The following is a 21120-nucleotide window of genomic DNA, read 5'->3' on the forward strand; positions in this document are numbered from 1 at the left end:
AACAGAAGACACCTCCTAAGGTGGTTGAGAATGACCGAGATAAGATCCTGTGGGACTTCAAGATCCAGACTGACAAACTGGTGATGGCTAACCAACCAGATATCACGTTGATCGACAAGCAGCAGAAGAAGGCTGCAGCAATAAATGTGGCAATCTCAAGCGTCAGCAACATCAAGAAGAAGGAACATGAGATGCACAAAAAATACCAAGGGCTGAAAGAGGAGCTAGAAAAGATGTGGGGAATAAAAGCAACAATGGTGCCAGTGGTTACCAGAGCCCTGGGGGCAGTGAATCCCAAACTGGGAGAGTGATTCCAGCAGATTCCAGGTACAACAGCAGAGGTCTCTGTCCAAAAGAGTGCAGTCCTAGGAACAGCTAAGATATTGCGCAGAACCCTCATTAACAAAACAGGCAAAATGGCTCTATGGCCCCCAGTTTGAGAACCACTGCTTTAAATGTATGTGTTTTATAGATTTGTATTCTGTATAGTATATTATTTATTTCCATATGATCCTGTGACTATGTACATGTATGTGCAGTTTGTATCTTTGTTCAACTGTCCGGGGACTGGTCAAATTTCAAGTACCAGTATTGAATATGTTTATTATATGTGTTCCCGGTCAAATAAACTTGTAATAACAGTAAAATAGCATTTCAAAGTAATAGCATTTCTGTGACAATACAAATGGCACAAAACCATGAAAGATTCAATTTGAGTGTCATCCTGTGTAATACCATAGGGACAATCATTAAAAAAATGCAAAAAGCCGTGTCTAAAAAAATCGACTGTGTCCAAAAGCTCCCAGTGCACGGCAACTTTAACAGTGAGTCTGTTTGACTTCAGGTGTAGTATCAGCCTCCCACACTACAGTCCAGCTGCTGTTATCACTGGCCACATCAGAGACTATGCAAATGTGTGACGTGGTATTTACTGTCCCCAGCACAGTCCTGAGCAGCTGGCTGCAGATTCCATCTGTGAACAACACATTTTCCATTAGAGCTTCCTCCTAACACTGCTGGCCGTGCAACAGGAGAAACATGTGCATGAATGCATACATATCCATACCCACAGATTCTAGAAACAGAGGGCTGGGCCATTATGCTGATCATAGACACGTAATCAGTGTAATGTTTGAAGTGCACTCATCTGCAGGAAAGGAAGAACAGAGAAAGCATGCTGTAGGTTTTGTTTTACTAGTGACTGGCTTCTTTGTACTTTATTCAAGGGTGTAATTACTGCCTTTTAATTATCAAAGAAACTGTGACTATACATTTATTTATTATCTAGACTCTAAAGGACAGTGTATGCTGGGATAGGCTCCTGCCCAACGTGACCCTAGACCCATTGATAAAGATGCATTCGTTCATATACTGAACATCTCTACATTGTCATCCTTGTGCTGTGCCTCAGAACAGCTTACATTTGGTATTCTGAACAATTACCCCAACAAACTGCCACAGACCTGCAATATGGTAATTTGTACTATAATGGGGCATAAAAATCTTACTTGAAATTCTAGTTATTAATCTGGAAACTTGCTTGGAGGCCTCTGGTAAAACGATAGCAATCTGCTGACAATAAAGCCTTTGAGGCCAAGAGAGGAGCCTGTGTCTCATTTACATGGACTGGGGAACTATGACTCTTTGTTGTTCATTTTGTACATGCTCAGCTTCCAGTTGCAATGCTGGTCGACGTCAGCATGTTTGGGGATGTTAATTTGAAACTCTACTGTCTTAATACAGTTGGAAGGGGAGTTGGGAGTGGGTGGAGGGTGCAGCATACCACAAAAGGAGGATTTGAACTGTGACTTTTGTACTTTAGATCAATTATGGGATGTAAGACACAAGAAGACTTGTGCTTTCTAATTTGGATACAGTTAAAAGAACACATTTTGGAGAGGGAAACTCACACGTCATCAAGTCATCACACATCATCCACATTTCACAGTAGCACAAGGCATCATAATAGCAGCTAGCTCGAAAGACAAGTGTTCATCACACAGAGACCACAGCCACAAAAAACAAAGATGTCACCATTCTCTCATTTCTGTCTGCTGCTAGGAGGCTACAGACAGAGAAAGAGAAAAAGACATAGGGCATGGGAACAGACAAAGACTCCATACCAGAACCCATGCAACGTACTTTTCCTGGGTCATTTATGGATACGTGTCAAGCTTTGCATGCACCTACATACAAATACAAATGTGGGGGAGGAGCATCAATTACTAAAACAGCAAAAAAAACAAATAAACATATCAGTTCTTCATGTTGTAACAAAAAGCTTTTCTTTTTAAAACATGTTTATATGTCATTATAAAAAGAAACAATTATACATTGTTATGACGAGTAAAAGGTCAAGGCTACAAGGCGCTATAACCTACTCCACCTCAGATAAACGGAAAAAGACTTGTTAATGACAAATTAATTCAGTAATCTAATCAGGAATGACAAGGTAAGACTACTATATGAACAACTGGATTCACAGCTGACTACATCATACTGGTTTATCTTAAAAGGCCCTACATACATTTGTCCATCTGCACATATGTTACCTCTTCATATACCTATTCAGAGACAAGAGTGTTATATGTGATTAATTAGCTTAAGGGACAAAAGGCTGCATGAGAAATATTAAGCCCTGGTTAGTGGCTTCTTTTAAAACACATTCATGACACACAAGGAATTAAATGTAATAATTTGATTACATCAGGTGAGTATCCTGTTATAACAGAGATCAACAAAAATCTCTGCCATACATTCACAGGACCACATTTAAACAAGCTGTTTATGTATGTGACAAAAAAGGTCCTAAACTTTTCTTGCTACTGTTTAATCAGCCTGTTATAGCTGATCGGGGACGGTGAGTCAGCCTATGAGATGTAGAGACTATTGACAACAGGCATCGTGGTGTAGACAAGCTTATCACTCAGTTACCTGAATATGAGGTCAAAAACATGTACAATTCCATCCATCCATCGTCAACTGCTTATGCTGCTTACAGGGTCGCGGGACATGTACAATTATTAAACCTTTTTAAAGCTAAAATTGAAATCAGTTTAAATTAAACAGAACACCTTACCAGAAACAATCACCTTGAAATGGATAGTTAACATACAGACGTGTAGTTAGGTGGATTATTAACGATATCAACGGTGGAAATACTAGATGTGCAATAAGGAAAATGTCATTATGCAAAAAATGTCCTTTCAGGGAAGCATAACATTTCCCTCTTTTCTATTGTAACTTCCTTTGTGCTTTTACCCCGGCAACTGTAATGAAGCTACTACAACTAAAAAGACAAAGTCATCTTGACTATGGTCTCTTTCAACTTCATCATCATCAGATTGTTTGTCAAACAAGCTGTGTCCAGTGACAGACAAGAAGTGGCTATTATTATGCCGAATTTGACTGCAAAGAAGAACGGAGAATTTGATTGTGTAACAGAGTTACATAATTATTCACTATGATCATACCAGGATTTGAAACGTGTATATTTAGATATTCAATTTTACATTTTTTTCTGAACACTCCACATTATTAATTCCACTAGTAAATCTATCTAGACTTTTTACAAGCCTGCACTGATCGCTGCCAATACTGATCTTATTTCTTGAATACCAATACACAGTCAATAGAAATGTCCTGCTTCTGCTATCCAAATGTGTGTGTATGTGGGATGGTGGGGGGATATGTGTGGGAAAAGAAAAAGTTTATGTGTGCATTCCTGAAAATTACTTCCTGATGTAATGCACTTTGGCAAAAAAAAACAAAAATACAAAACGTGCTTCATCATTTGTGGAGTAAAAGGCAGGAAAGTTGGCAGCAACAGGCCTCATAAGAAACATCTCCGATTATTAGACACATAGAACTTTTCACTAGTTATCAATACAGTGCCTCCACTAATTACAGTCTTCAACATTACAAGAGGCCATGACACATCTCTCTCTGTCTGGTGTATTGGATTCCATCAGACTGTAGTTGTACCTAATAAACTGGTAAGTTAGTGTGGGTCCAAGAAGAGTTGTGGCTACAGGAGTGACAGGGACACTGAGCTGCATTCCATTCCTGATCCCCACATGCTATTCCCAACCTTTTTCTTTCTTTTCAATTCAATTACATTATGGTAAATGTTTACATTGCAAGCAAGTGTAAAATAAAAAAAACATGTACAGATCAGAAAACAGAAGAATTGTGCCATATCAACCGAAGTAAAACAATACAAATGCTCCATACATGTATAGTTTATGTGTGCATTCCTTCTTTTCGACCACTCAAAGCTTTTACACTACATCTGCATTCACCAGTCACACACATTCGGACACTTCGACACGCAACCAGGGGGAGCCAGGGATTGAACCGCCGACCTTCCAATTAACGGCCAACCCGCTCTACCTCCTGAGCCACAGCCGCAGCCATCAATAACAACGTGTTGTGTGATTTGCTGTCGTGTTGTGTCGAATTGTTTTCATGTTGTGTGATTTGCTGTCGTGTTGTGTCGAATTGTTTTCATGTTGTGTGATTTAATGTTGTGTTGTGGAGAATTGCTGTTGTGTTGTGTGATTTGCTGTTGTGTTACAGCGAATTGCTGTTGTGTTGTGGCGATTTGTTTTCGTGTTGTGATGCAAAACAGGAGTTGTTTATTATTATAAAAATATAAAATATAACAGACAAAGAATAAGGGTGAAGGAATGGAATAGCACACGTAGGCAGCAGGGATTGTCTGGGCTACTGAGTGAGTTGGAGGTGAGTAAAAAATGACAACTCCAGATGTTAGCATGCTATATCTGTCTGGCACACTCTTTCACGGGCTCAGCTATTGAGTTTGAAGGGCTTCAGAGTCTAGAAGGCAGGATTTAAGGTGATAACAATTTTGAGTGCTTTCTTTTAGATGTTAATTATCAGTGGGTTTCTGCCTAATTCTGCTCTTCATTCATTTGTTGGTGTTTTTCTGTGTTTGTCTTAAATGTATCTGCAGAAATCTCCATGTAAAGATTCACTCTCATACAGTGCAATGGGCTAGATGACAATCGAATGTTATGTCAGATTTTGCATTTACTGCGATGTTGAACCTGCCTGATGCTGTTGTGGTTATACCAAAGTAGGTATAGTATGTTCAGTGATATGATTATTTACGGTAAATTGGTATTTGTTTTCCTGACATCTGGGGTGTTTATTTGAAAAAAAAAAAAGTTTTCTTCATTTACTGCCAGGGCCCAGTTCTGACAGTCCAGCTTTTGCTGTAGTCCAAGTTCAGGAGGAGATAGAAGAGCAAGGTCATCAGATTTGCAGCACATTGATCCAACTGACAGCAAGTTCATTTATATATACATTAATGAAAGTTGGATTTAAATTTTAGCCCTGACAACACCTCTTCTGTGGGTGAAGAATTCATCTTGTATGTCTCCAATTTAATCAGAATAATGTAAAGTCGGAGTGATTGTCACGGAAATCTAGTATTATTTAATGTAGAATACTACAAAACAATTTACCTAGACATCTGCTGACACAGATGCTATGGTAGTTACAGCATGATTTGTCCCCACTCTTATGAATGGTGAGGATGTCAGGAAAATATCCTGAATGCAATAGATTTAACCCCTCTCTCTCTCTCTCTCTCTCTCTCTCTCTCTCTCTCTCTCTCAATGGGACAAGAAGGTGGGTCTGATGTTCTGTTATGCAACCTTTGGTCAGAGGAATGCGTTTTAAACACATCTCACATGGCGAGTCAGGTCAATGAATATCTATTTGTGCAATACTGAATAAATAATTGACCAATAAAGATATTATTACAATTATTATAAAGTTATTTCAAATACAACATATGGCATTAGAGTATTTCAGTCATTATTACAAAAGCTGGAAGTAGGCCTACTGAAAATGGTCCAACATCCTTACAACTAATATATTCTCTCCACATCTCCCAGTAAATAGCCCACCATTGTTAAACCTCCCCAGCTGAAGGTCGGCGTATTAATTACTTGCTGACATAAATTTGAATCCAATTAAAACTATAAAAGGACCGTCATTCATCTTATAGTAAGCCGTGACATTCTCCAAACCTTCTTTGCTGCTGTCACAAGGATTAAATCGTTTTGTAATTGCTGATATTTTTCATGAACTTTTCTCATAAGTCTGCCGCTGCACCATTTGTGCAGTAAGTAAATGGCATTACGGCACAGCCGCTACCTGCGCAACAGGTGCAGTCAACACCGGTGTGATAAAAAAAACTGACCTTCATCTCCCAAACAAAGGGCCCTTTTGTTGTTTCCCATGAAGTAATCTCTAACGTTCCCACCTGGTTTATTTAAGTGCAAAGTGTGAATAAATTAAAGCCTTCTTACCCGGAGCAGCGCGCTGAAGAGAGTCCAAAAAGACACGCTGAAGCGCAGCAGTGGCTTCATGATGCCGCACTTGGGGGAAAAGATTCAAGTGACTTTTCTACCAGTTGAGTGCTTTCATGTCCAAACTTCTCTCTGGCGTGAAAGGACAAACGTTTAATATAAGTCTCAGAACTAACTTGCTCCGCCGAACTAACGTTTCATCAGGAGAAATAAAAGTGAAACGGGGGAACTTTTTTTGCCCGCTGTTCACGGGGAGGAGCGGCGGCCGGGCGCGTCACTCAGGGAAGTTTCAAGTGTGCCACTCCTCTCATCATCAGCTCAACCCCCTCTACTCCTGCATCCCCGCCGAAGCTTCAACCCGGTCGACACAGCCTGATCTGTGGACTATGACGAGAGGGCTGCCTGGTCATGCAGAAATGAGAAAGAGCCATCCCACATTCTTGCGAAAACTCGGCGACGTATAGAGTGAAGGAATTTATTCGTGGGGTTCCTTATAAAATCCCGCGCAATGCCGAGCTGCCAAGGCAAATATTTTTTGGAAACTTCCCTTACTCTGGTCTGGTTTCACGGCCACAAACAACTGATGCCAGTAATGCATAGGGGCGTAGCGAGGAATTAGGGGTGATCTTGAGGGGACTTCAGGCATTACAAGAAAAGCATCTGTGAAGCCATTAGGAGAAAGAGTGTTATTTGGATAAATAATAAATATAAAATATAAATCCATTTTTGTTTTAAACAAAAAAGACATTTTTGTTTTAAACAAAAACAAAAAGCCATTTAAAAAGAATTAGGGCTGCACCTGATGATTATTTTCCCCATTGACTGATCCATCAATTTATTTTTGGATTAAGAGTTTTATTGTGTAAAAAAGACAAAATGTTCATCACACATTATTTGTGATTAACTGATTATGAAAATGTATGTCTGTCTGTATGTAATTTTTCTGTGGATCGATAAATCTATATATCTATATATCATTTCGGCGCTATAAAGAAAAATGCTTTCACAAAGTCAACTGGTGACACACTACGGTACTTAAGTACAAATTTGAGCAGGTCTATTTTCTTTTAATGCCACTTTTTACTTCTACTTCACTGCATCTCAGAGGGAATGTACTTTTACTTCACTAAATTTATCTGACAGCTTTACCTACTAGTTACTTTAAAAGTTAAGACACAAAACATATGAAGACTTCATAAAATATGTTTAGTTATAAATTAAACTACCATTTATTATTAGATTGAAATTAACTGGCAGGAAATTTTTAATGTAAAAACATTTCATGGTTTTACCTTCACACATGAAGATTTGCTACTTTTCCATTTAATCATTTTTTATTTATTTGTAATAATTTTGAACTTTGTACTGTTGGTTAGCCAAAGCAAGCATTGTGGAGGTGTCACTTTGGGCTCCTTGTAATTGTGACAGCATTTCTCACTATTTTCATAATTTTGAAAATCGATTAATGGGGTAAATAATCAGCAGATAATCCATTACAAAAATAATCATCAGATACACTCCGATACATAATAGTTAAAAATGAGCTCCTCCTATACTTACACACTTTTACTTTAGTAACATTTTCAGTGTGGTAGAATTATTATTTAAATGGCAACGTGTTTATAATGAATGCCGTTGTTTAATAAATAGCATTAACGTTTGCCTACTGTATTTTTAAATTTTGCTTGTCATGTCAGCAACCCCTGACAAACATAACAATATTAATGTAAATTAAAGTACAGGATTTGTGTACTTTGTCCACCATTGCACTACAGTGTGTCTACACAACTGACCAAAGTTTAAAGCCATCGTATGTTGTTCTGTTTCTTCTGTATATTGTTGTCAGACTGCATGTTCAAAATCCCTAACCTCATCACTTAAGTCAATCATACACGTACTGGACAGTAACATGTTTTTTAGTAATATGTTACAGTAATCTAATCACTACATAGAAATATAAAATACATTTTCAGGAAAAAGTAGTTTAAGGGATTACACAACTCAGCAATTACATTATAGTTACTAATCGCAGTAACGCTGTGTTACATCAACCATTTGGGGATATTTTGGTAAAGTAATGTAATTTCTTTTCCAACAAGTAAAATGAGTCATTGATTACAGTTTGAGTAACTTGCTCAACACCTTTATGATTTTTTGTAAGTAAATGAAGATTAGTGACTTCAGCAAACTCCCAGTACAGCTCCACCCAACTCCAACATGAAAAGAGATCTAATCAACTGCACCTCTTTGCAGGGCATTTACATTTAACAGTAAAACAATCCCTGAATTAGAGCAGCAGCCTGAGAAACTGGTCAAGTACTGTATGTCATAACTATGCTTTCTGTCCAGTGAAGAGGATCATTTTTATTTAACTGCATATGAATGTGCTGAATGTTGTTTATACTTGCAACACTTGGTTCCAAGAAATCAGTTGTTGTAATGTGTTTTGGTTTTGTGTCAGTGGTTTTGTATATTTAATCAAAAGCATGAAGATAAACAATAGAAAACATTTTAGTCCAGACACTTTTGGGCCACAGGTAGTCAACACCACTACACCTGTGTGGCACCCAAATACAGGACAGAAAAAACAGTGGGGCAATTATGAAAAGGACACTGAGGCCTGTTGTTCTGTTGAAATTGTTGTAATTTGGTTAGAGGTCAGGCTCAACTTTCTGGTAAAGGACTAAAAGGGTGGTTTTGAACCTGCTCTTTTACATTTCTGCACTTCCTTTCTGTTCATTGAAGAATCAGGAAATTAAAGAATCAGGAACCAAATAAAATAGGATGGGAGTGTGTATTATATGGGCCAGTCATGTAAAGGTTATTTATAGAGCATTTTTATCAGCCGTGCCACAGAGCGCTGTACAGGAAACAGCTGATAACAGACAGCTCTTGTGCATGGCTCTGTATAAAAACAGCAGACAATCCACCTTGTGACAAAATGCAGAAAATAATACAATTTTAACTCTTATCAAGTGCAAGTATGTAATTCAAATTTATGGACTGTGGCACTAAATACTCCAGCATCTCCTTCTTTCACCCATTATTCTGTTTGTATTCAAAGAGGTCTTATTATGCTCCTTTTCCGGTTAATAATTTTATTTAGGTTTACATGGTTTCATTTTCAAGAAACACCATATTTTTGTCATACTGCACATTGCTGAAGCGTCTCTTTTAACCCTGTGTGTTGCACATTTCGTTTTAGCTTCCAAGTGAGGCATCTCACTTCTATAAGATCTTTGCAGTGACTGAAAAGGGACAAGATTTAATTGCCTTTACAAGTGGGGATACTGGCGCACATTCAAAAAGTGATGTGTGAAGAATGAAATTAATTGTAGTTTCTTTCTCACCTTGGTACACCTGGCTAATCTTCACCACAAAAACGCCCATGTAGGTTGTTAAAATTAAACCCATATTTACGTTTATTGCGGCTGTGACATCTAGTGGCCGTATGAAAGTAGCAAAGGAGGAAGTCGGATGATCATAAAAAGCGTGAAAGTACACCACGGAGGTTGAAGAATGGCATTTGAGCCCCATGTAAACCAAGTAAATGTTGAGTAATTTAGAGTTTTAAGTTTAATTTCGTTACTGACTAACAATGAGTTAAGTCATGTGATTTACGTGACTTAATTAGTTTAAACCAATCCACGATTTTTTCCTTAACCTAACCAACCTCATACCATTAGCCATGTATTTGATGTCATGTGACTTACGTAACTTAGTTAAGGTCCTGGGATGGGAAATGCTCATATGTGTCATTTTGGGAGGCAACCCAACCTATTTGTCATTTAGGTATGAGGACATGTTGGGCCAATCACTATGTGAAGTGTGAAGTGTGAATGTTGGATTGATGGTTTCAAAAAGTTGCTAAATTTGTCATCGTAAATGTGATGGTTGTTAGCTATCTCTCTAGTTTTTCTAGTTTCTCCTGCAAGAAGGAACTGGCCACCTTCTAGCATTAGTGTTAGTATAACATAATAAGAACATACAGCAGTGACTTGGATTAGCTGCAGTAATGCTTTGATGCTGCGTAATGCTTTTTCTTGGTCTCCACTGGAATCCATTCCAACTGGCTGAATTCAAGCGTGAGTACAGCCTCCGTTGTAAGCAAGCAACATACGATCACTGTTCTAGTGGAGGATGAGCTCTTGATACTCAAGAAATGGGTATGGAATAGAAGGGTGGAATCATTGTAATTACCAGTACAGGACACCTTATCTAGCTGTGAATTGCTGTGATGTGTTTTGTGCAACATTAACATCTTTTTAAACTTGCATAGCACATCTTTAGCAGTGCATTGCTAAGATGTGCTTTGGCTGTTGCAGGACTGTATTAAGCACGACCAATCATTTAATTTGGTCTGAATTTTTTCCGTTGGATGTAGCTGTGTCCTGCTTGTTCTCCAAATTTGCCTAAACCAGCTTTAAAAAGTGTAAAAACATTTCATGTTTACAGTTGATGCCGAAGCTACCGCAGCTTTGTGACAGACAGTTTCATAATGGGTGTTGTAAGCGGCCTGCTGATGGCTAATGGAGACAGAGATTATATGAACTGGTAACTATGACCCACCATTCCCAAGGAAATGTTATACAATCCTCTGGGGATTGTTGCAGCATGTTTATATGCTTTATTTCTGCAAGCCTGCTCTCTCCATTTGTGCTTGTGCTGCCACATGTAGTATATGTTTTTTTTTCTGTGTTTGTCCAATGTTTGTCTCCTGCCATCTCCCCACCTTTCTCTGTCATGAGATCAAGAGTCAAGTTGTTTCATGTGTGAGATTATGCTGATAGCATGCAGGCAGAGGAACATGGAAGGAATGTAATGCTATCTTCATGGATTCATAAACATGCACACATCATTTAAACCCCAGACCTCAACATCCCACTCCCAAAGTGTACTGAAGTTACACTGTGGTCAAACAGTACAAACATACAGTGTTACTCATACAACAGCAGAACCAGTTTTGGTTTATTGCTGTTATCAAAAACTGTTGTTGTTTGTTCTGCTCTAATTACATTAAATTAAAGTCAAATAGCACAGTACATCAACCTGTGTCTGATACTTTTCATCCCACATTCAACATAACATGTTTAATATCAATATATTATGTCCCTGATACTTAAGAAGACTAAATACTAGCATGTTGTGGAATATGTAAAGGACTCTGTGCTATTTCTAGTTTGTTGTAGTTCTAAAAGCTAATTTTATTTTGTTTATTTAACATTAAGCTACATATTAAAACTGAATTATAAGACACATTATGAACCCTGGAGAGTGGCACAATTGGTTTTGTAAGTTTATGTGAAAGAACATGGCTTAAATATTCACTATTCACCAGGTTTGCCTATTATTATTCTTTTGACCTTTTGCAGAAATAAACACAGAGGTCTCTCCATGCCACTGCACTATCAAGCTCTGGCCACTCACGTTCCCACAGTACTCTCCAAAATGTCAATAGCCTGGTTCAAATAATGGAGAGTATTTGTCGCATCACGAACTCCACTCATCCTGGTGGCATTTTATCTTCACTCAAATCCCTCTCCTCTTTCTTTTTCTCCCTTTCCCTTGTAATGATGGTCATTTATTTATGCATTGATTAGTGCACTGTTGTATTTAGATATGCATAAGATTGTGTTAATTGTGTTGGGCCTGTACAATTCTATAGTTTAGCTGAGATTTAACTCCATCTGCAAAGCTGGGTCTGGTGTGACTAGTGATGACCAGGGTTTAATTAATAAAAACATTCTGGTATGAATAGGTTAAACATCTGGGAGTCTATCACTGTGGTGGTAATATCACACCACAATGACAATGACACTAGTGTGGTGTGGTTTCATATTTATTATGACCTACTTTAGTTCTATGGATAGTCTGAACATTACTGATGCTTTAGTGTTTGCATGACTGATTCACAGGCAACGCGTTCATGTTTTCATTTGTGCAAACATGGTGGAAATTGTGCAATTTACTCACGCAATGCAATCCAAATGCAAATTAATGTTGTGCTGTTAAATATTCTTGCATTTAACATGCAATTTTAATTTTATCCATAAATAATGGTAAATGCAATGTGTGATGTTGGCATACTCTAAACAAGACAATGCAAAGAAAACATAGTCAATACATTTCCATGCAGAGCCATGGTCCAGTTTTAAAGGAAATTATATTTTCGTGTTATGTATAAACATCACAGCCAGTGTGTTTGTATGGGACTTTATCTATAACTGCTGTTGATTTGTCAGACTCACTACCTGTTTAAGGTTTTGTACGTGTAAGATGCTGCAATGGCCATTTTGCCATGTTAGATTCTGTATTGAATCTGTATGAGTCATAGAACAAACAGAAAGAAAATAAGGAAAAGGAGAAAAGAGGCCTGATTACATCAGGAGTTTATAAGATGACTGACTATATATTTTGATTGTATATTCCATCAGAACAGCTGGAAAGAGCTTCAAAGAACAACAAAAGCAGACACAAAGTGACCCTGTCCAAGTTAATCAATCTGAAAAGGTGATGCTTTGACATGCTCTCCTTGAGAGAAGTTATGAGCAGGAAAGAAACCAAGCATTTCTACTTCCAGATCAAATAATGAAGACAATGGAGGCATTTCTTTATTGAGCTAAAATGGTTATATACATTGGCTGTCAGCCACAAACTCAAACTGGAAGAGACAAAGAAGTGTTCTGGTTGAAGAATGTGAACAATAAGTAATAGTGATTGCTGAATGTAAAAAGGTCACATCAAAATCAATATGAAACCATACCTTTCACAAACTTCACTTTTTGCTAACCCAACACATTTCATGTACACATAAGCAAGCATCACATTTTAATAAGGATAATTCAAGAGGTTGTTAGAACATGAGAAACAATTCCATGTCTGGAGGTGCTGAGACAATCTCTTGACATCAGATACGGGATTTACTTTTTATTCAAAGTTTTGGATAACTGGGAGAATGTTTGGTTACAATCCAAGTCGACCCCACCTTTTCCTCAACTATCTGTGTGATAATAAGGTAATTCCCTTATATGAATGATCACAACATGAAAAAGGGGGAAAAAGATTCAGTGTTTGAAGTTTGCTCACACAATCTCCTGCCTACTGAGATAATTTTTCTCTTTGGTTCCACACCCAAGGAAATACCCAATTAATTCTCTTTCTCCACATAATACTGCATGTTAGACTGTTATTCACTTACAGATCCTGAAAACCTTGTAGCTTTTGTGACAGCATTGTATAGAAACCTTTCCAAGTGTGTTGAATAATGTTGCAATACAACCCATAACTGGGGCAGATACAAGACAGCTGTGACGGAAGAGTAGCATGATGTGTGATGAGCAAATAGACAGTTACCACCACAGCTGACAGCAATGCGCCTGTAACATTAAGGTATACAGTACAGTGCTTCTTTTAAAGCGTTAACATTTCCTTAGTGAAACAATGATTCTCAAAATTACCGCAAAGACTTGCATTAAAACAAGTGAAATTAAACATTAAGACATTAACTTTTTGTACACTTTGTAGTAAGGAAGCATTTGGCCATTTAAAGTGGCCATTTAAGGAACTCCAGCTTGCACTGAATACATTGATACATACATTGCATACTCTATTATTTCCCCCTAAAGAACTGTCCATCATTCATTTCCCTTCTTCCTTTTTTCCCCTCTCCAACTTGTAAATTCATCATGGTTTGTGTTTCGCTGAATGTGGAAGAAGACCAAAGACTTTCCCCCCTCTATTTGTTTAGAGATAGATATTTAAATATATAGTCTGTACTTGTGTAGCCTATTTATAATGGGGTTTTTTCTACTTCAGGTTTTTGGCAACCCCTATCTTCATAACTTTCACCTGTGAATAGCCAAAGAGAGAGGAGGGTGCTTTTGTATTTTAATCAAGAGGTTACAACCCAGTCGGACTGGATCCCTACTGTGTGAGTTTTATGGAGAGTTGTGAGGGAGCTTCCATGGAGACTCAACTCCTGAGTGCAGAATGCTTGTCATGGTTAAAGTAACAGTGAACAACATGGCCCTGTTTCTTTAACGCTCCCTGTCTGCAGGCAAAAATGGTTTTAAAATTGAGTCCTATTTAATAAAGCATAAACATTACCGAACACACATTAACACATATAATCATATTTCTTACACCATCATTGTTACTCACAACCACTACTTCTGCATTCGCCAGGGGGAATTGTAGAGTAGCTCAGCGAATATGAGAACATTTACATAAACACCTGATTGAGAGTCCATGAAAACTTCTTAGCAATAGTGTTACTTTCGTCAGACAAAACTACACAAAATATATTCGTCAACAAACTTTTTTTCCCTGACTAAAACGAGACAATGACGAGACTGTGACACCGTCCTTAAACGCTGACTATGACTATATTAACATGCGATATTGCTGACGAAAAATGGCGACACTAAAATGAACTAATGAACTAATGTTGGTTGCATGATAACGTCACATTGACTGCAAGTTGTTAAAATGGCTAGAATTAATGTCTTGGTTAAATTGTTGAAATAGTTAGCTAAAAGCATTAAACATCTAAATGAAACAGATAAATGGTTGAAATATAGTTAAAAGCAATTACTAAGTGGTTGAAAGGTCTTCAGCAACTTCTGTTCAATCAATCTGAACTAAGCATTAGTTCAGTTGCTTTATAAAAATATAGGTGGAAAATAAAATTTAATCAATTCCAAATATCTTATAATCATAATATACATAGGCTTATTTGGAACATGGTGGGTGGTACACTGAAAGGAACTTGAGTTTATCTGACTGTGGGGCCTAAATCAGATAAAAAAGATTGGGAACCACTGATCTAAAGTACTATTCATGTTGCTGCTGCCCGATCACTGACCTCACTCCTCCTGATGCATCTGTACTTCTGCACTTCCCCCGCTACCACCTGCCCTCCCTCTTTCGGTCTTCTACTCAGTCTCACAAACCAAACAAACTCCTCTAACTCCTCTAATTCCACAGGACTACAGAGGCTTTATACTTTACAGAAGAACGGATCACACTCCCTCTGTTTGACAGTACACTGTGACACTAAAGGGCGTACATGGGATGTTTCCCTTTAAATGTAGATTTGGGCCAAACAAGTTTCTAATTATGCAAGTGCAAAACACTGTTGCTATCAGAGTAGGATATTATCACTATCTGCTCTCCATTTCTCCATCTGCATGACTGTCTCTCATTTGTTAGTTTATGTTGGCCAAATGGTCATAATTGCTGGTATGAGCCATGAACATGTGTGTTTACATCTTGGCTGTCAGAGCTTGTTGTTTAGATCTGAACACTATAGTAAACAGAGGCTTCCAATCTAGCGTTTCAAACTGTCTTATCAAAGGCTTGTTCCTCGATGGGATTGTGCAATTGAAAAGAGTAGCAAGATTGCCTATGAAGCACAATCTACACACTATATGCAATTTCAACCTATCTGTCACCGAAACCTGGCAACCCATAACGTGATCCATGGGGCGTGAGCTGTGATGTAAATACACCTCCACCCACCCGCCTTGGAAAAAACTCCAGTATTTTCATAGTTAACATCAGTGGGACGGTGAGGGCGCTGTGACAGAGCCCTGCAGCGAGGGCGGAGATGCACTGGAAAGCCATTATCTCCACACACTCCATTAAAAACTCCATTAAAGACATCTGATTTCTCAGTATTGTCTTCCTCCCTGTCACAAACACGTCACACACAGAAACTCAAACACACATGCATTCATGACAGTAGGACACATTAAATAGATCCTGCACATTTTCCACTTTCTATACACTCTCTTGGTCTGGAAAGCACACACAGACTCGCTCATTCACAGATAAACACATAAACAATTGTGCCCTTTCCAATACAACCTCACATAAACAAAGGTGAACTGAGATGTTAATCCACTCATGTCAACACACACACATCATGCAACCACCCTTTGTTCTAGTTTTACTGTGTATAACTCAATAGTATTGGGTCAGGCAATTTATTATGTTGAATTGTCTTCCCTTCAGAACTGTGATGGTCTAGTAATTACAAATTGCATAATACTGTAACTTACTGCTAAACATTGCATAAACCATTGTGTGAGATGTGAATGAATTCTTATGGCCAAACCCACAAAGAAGGAGAGATGAAGCCTAAAATTTTCCTGCTTTTTTTATTGCCCACATGTTTTTGTTTTGTTCCACTGAGCTTTTATTTGGGTGAACATTTTGAGAAAAAAAGAATAACTTTTCCCCCTTATTTGCATTGACAGTGTGTGTTGTGTTCAGAATACACATCCATAGTTTACACATTTGGACACCTGTGTGTGTGTGTGTGTGTGTGTGTGTGTGTGTGTGTGTGTGTGTGTGTGTGCGTGTGCGTGCGTGTGCATGTGCGTGTGTTTTACTGTACTACATGCATGACAAAACTTTATTGCAAACTGCTATGCCCTACACACAGAAAAATATATATATATTCTATATATAAATATAGATGAATTTATACTATCAGTGCGTAGTTGCTGCTTCTTGTGCTTTTTCAAAGATGGTTTGTATGTACTGTATTGATGCAAAACACAATTTTGAAGAGTTTTGGAAGAACTGTTTTTGTCAGAGATGTATAATGTTTTACTTTATTTTACTTTAATGTTTTACCTTTACTTTAAAGGTTTTGTGGTTAGTGTGAGTTTCACAAACAATCAGAAAAAACTGTTGTCTTTCACTTTTTCTCACCACAGTGAAGTTCACATTTCTGGTCCTCGAGCGACAGAGACATGTATGTACAAAGTATTACACATAACAGCACAGGAACTGGGAGGAGGTGTTTCTGACTACTAACTGTTATTTTAGTCTAAGAAGAGAATCCAAAAACCTCCAAAACTGTTTTTTAAAGTCCTGAGAATGCTCTCATTTGCTTTTTAAGGTAACATTTTATCATGAGGGCCACAAAAACTGATGTGGAAATGAGTGAATAGCTAACAAGTGCCAAAGTTACTGAATAACTGGACTGGATCAAGGACTACATGCAGTAAGCGTTAATCATAAGTTGCTTAAGAGCAGGTATCATGATACTGTGTTAATGAACTAGTGGGTCTGATAATAAACACTTTCACTTTTAACCAATAACTTTATAAAATTGTTAGCACCGCATTACATATTATTTATTATGTTGTCCCCACTTAAGCTCATCCAAACATTGACCAGCAGCTACTACTGTGAATAGGATACATTATTAGTTATTCAGGGTCTATAGCACCTCCATCAAGTTTAAGGAACTCACGAGACAGATTTAAAATAGAAATCAAAGAAGCAGAGGCCAAAATATTTTGACCTTTAGTCCCTTTATGGATTAATTGCCAAAATGCTGGATCCCATATTTTCCATAATGCAATGAATCTATTTATTAGATCCATAGACTGTATGGTTAGACCCTGCTTGCTTAATAGAAACACCCATCTTTAAACACAGGTGTTCTACATTCCAAAGTCTGATACACATAAGGGTTATAGGCTCAGATTTAAGAAAGCTCCCTTCAGTGTGGCTGGATTATACAACATTTTCACAGGCTCAGTAGCACTTCCCATCACCAGATCCTTAAACTGATCGTATTGTGTACTATCATTAAAGTTCCTCTTTAATCAGTTCCTAAAATGTTCTTTTTCAGTTGTCAAATAGACAGATATTTGTGTACCTTTTTGTAGATGTTTGTGTAGCATTACCATTTTATCAGTGACACATTTTCCTTCAGTTTGGATGCCTTATTTGTGTCTTTCTTGAACCTTACCTTGCTGTATTTCATTTAGTGTTCCAGTAAATATTGTTTCCCTAATGTATTATGATCTCACGCAATGTGTCAGTGTGTCTACAGGAAACAAGCTGACTGCGGCAGCCTGCGGTCATCAGATGAACACTTAACAGCTCCCTGATTCCCTACGATGCAAATGTGCTGCAAGATTAGGCAGCCTGTCTGTGTTAGACTCTGTTTTATGGCTCCAGATAGGCAGGCTGGAAGCTGCCCTCTTCATCTGGATGTGACATCATGAGTCACAGTCAAATCTCAGATTGGCATCGGTTTAGGAACAGACAGAAAAGCTTTAAGCCCAATTAACCTGTTTAAACACACCACACTAAATATCACTTGGTTAAACATTCGAGAGGTATGTAGTAATGAGACAGACCCAGCTGTCTACTAATCATTCATGAAGATACCAGCAGTGAGCAATTAGGACCACTAGATGCCTCCATTTGTTACCAGTGGAATGCTGCTCCTCCGTCGTCTCATTGACGATACACTGAGAAGTTGTTTTTTTAGGTTCTTATTTTGACCAGTTACATTGTTGGTGATTTTCATGGTGTTATTATTATACTGCATTTTATTTACTCAAATTTTCCAGTAAGTAACTGTTTTTAAAGTGCTGTTGCCTCCCCCTATCAAACGCCAAATTACAGTAAATTTCCATTGTCAATGTGTATCATGAAAATGAGGAATTGATGTAACAGTTTGATCTTTCAGTGTAGCTTCTAGAGAACCAGACTGCGGAAGGCCACCAGATATCAGCCTCTTTTCCCCTATCATTAATTAGGTTAGATGATGCTTTCACATTAACTGTTTATACTGTGTGACAGTGACCTTGTGTGCGTGTATGTGTGTGTGGGTGTGTGTGTGTGTGTGCGTGTCTGTAAGTGAGGTCATTTTAAAAAAGGGATGAGGAGTAAAAGATAAGGAAGGACAGAGGAGTTCATTTAGTTGATTGGAGAGGGGAAGGCGTGGGATGTGTGGGAGAGATATGGACGAAGAAGAGAGGACTCTGAAGTGGGTCATAAATAGTGAAGAAAGAAGGAGAGAGAGTGTTCAATAAAATGAGATGCAGTTTAATAATAGACTTTAATAGTCATGGTGTAAGTAATTAAAAAAGGGATACATTTTAAAAGGAGCTCAGTCCAGTTTCATGTTGTCATGTGTATATCCACAAAACCTGAATGCGATAGGTGCTGGATACCAACAATATCAACGTGAATGCAATAGAAAAGTACGCACTCACTGAAATCAGAGCTTCCTTGAGCTTACATTAGGAATGTTTTACCCAGAGGAAGACCTTTGTTGGGTATGCCTGTATTATAAATAGGAAGCTAATGCCAGTAGCTGTTTAGCTTAGTATAAAGACGGGGGAAACAGCTAGCCTGGCTCTGTCCACAGGTTACAAAATTCGCCTACCAGACCTTCTTAACATGTTACATCTTGCTTGCTTTAATCTGCACAAAAAGTGTAAAAACAAGTGGTTGTACACGGGGTTATGTGCTAGACTATTTCTTGGCTGAGAGCAGTAACTCTGTGGATTTCATTACCTTGGGACAGAGCCAGGCTAGCTTCTTCCCACCAGTTTTTGAGCTATACTAAGTTAACCAGCTGCTGGCGCTAGCTTCATATTTAACATACAGATATAGTGATCGTCTAACTCTCAGCAAGAAAAAGACATTTCATCGCTGCAAGCAAAGGCTATTTCACAAAATGTTGAAGAATTCTTTAAGGTTAGCTCAGATTCCAGTGTGTGAGTATTTTTCTGTTGTATTGTTTCTGCTTTTTCCTCAAGTAAATACTGAATTTTGTTTTGGTCTGAGTGTGTCAGGTTTTTGTGTTTTATTTTAATAAACAACTTGGCTCTTCTATCTTTACACAGTCTGCAGTGTACCAGGAAGTTTTGCAGTTTACCAGTCTCAATGGTCAAGTTGTCGTCACTCAGTCTGTATTTAGTTAATGTCTTCGTTCATTTAAAGAGACAGAAATTTCCCTCCGGAGTTGATTGAGACAAAAAGCAGAGACTCGCCAGTTGACCGGAAACACGACTCCAAATAAATGTTAATGTTGTTTTTACAGCTTGTTTCAGCTTGCACCCATGTGGATAAGTTTGGCTTCAAATGAAGATTTGTGTTATACTATACTACACTACATATAATTTAGTAATGTACACTAGTATAGTATAGTGTTTGTTGTATAGTGTATTTATATACACTAGTGTAGTATAGTGTTTGTTGTATAGTGTATTTATATACACTAGTGTAGTATAGTGCTTGTTGTATAGTGTATTTATATACACTAGTGTAGTATAGTGCTTGTTGTATAGTGTATTTATATACACTAGTGTAGTATAGTGCTTGTTGTATAGTGTATTTATATACACTAGTGTAGTATAGTGCTTGTTGTATAGTGTATTTATATACACTAGTGTAGTATAGTGCTTGTTGTATAGTGTATTTATATACACTAGTGTAGTATAGTGCATGTCATTTGCATTTTTTTTTTCACAACATGCTTTGTCAATGCTGTAAAAAATATTGACATATGAATTTTTGTTGATCAGAGAGTGGCTATTTTCTGCTGGTCAGTTCAGAGAGCTGACAGGGATAAGCTACCATATGGCAAGACAGGAAGGAGGGAGAGAGAGAGAGAGCAGAATACACTGAAGGGAGGAGACAACAAGAATGCCATGGGGTTGTAAGGAGAGCGAGAGAGAGAGAGAGAACAACAGAGGGGGAGGGAGGAGAGCGTAGGAAGCAAGATGGACTGCGCGAGAGGATAAGCAAGAGCAACGAGAGCATGGGGTTGACAAAAAAAAACGACGAAGAGCGGAAAAAGAGTAAAGAACTGGGTGATGACGTGTTTCTCACTCAAGATGAGATGAGAAACAGGGTGAGAGAGGTGGGTGGCAGAGCCTACAACTTGGAAGCAGAGGAGGTGGCAGTGGGGGGTGTTGACTGCTCAGGGATGTGTTGTGATCCACCCCTCACCACCCCA

The 21120-nt window shown here is 38.1% G+C and overlaps 1 protein-coding gene across 1 annotated transcript in view; it reads right to left on the reverse strand.

Moving 5' to 3' along the window:
* The window catches only part of LOC119893820 (receptor-type tyrosine-protein phosphatase beta-like), a 64956-nt gene extending 58265 nt beyond the window's left edge, over nt 1-6691 (reverse strand). The window contains 1 exon segment of the mRNA XM_038706168.1: nt 6342-6691. Coding sequence (XP_038562096.1) covers nt 6342-6401 — 60 coding nt within the window. The 5' untranslated portion in view covers nt 6402-6691.
* Between the last annotated feature and the right edge of the window lie 14429 nt (nt 6692-21120).

This window comes from Micropterus salmoides, unplaced genomic scaffold (assembly GCF_014851395.1).
Source record: "Micropterus salmoides isolate LMB-PRFRI ecotype aquatic unplaced genomic scaffold, ASM1485139v1 Ms_hic_scaffold_8, whole genome shotgun sequence".
Classification (NCBI taxonomy): Eukaryota; Metazoa; Chordata; class Actinopteri; order Centrarchiformes; family Centrarchidae; genus Micropterus; species Micropterus salmoides.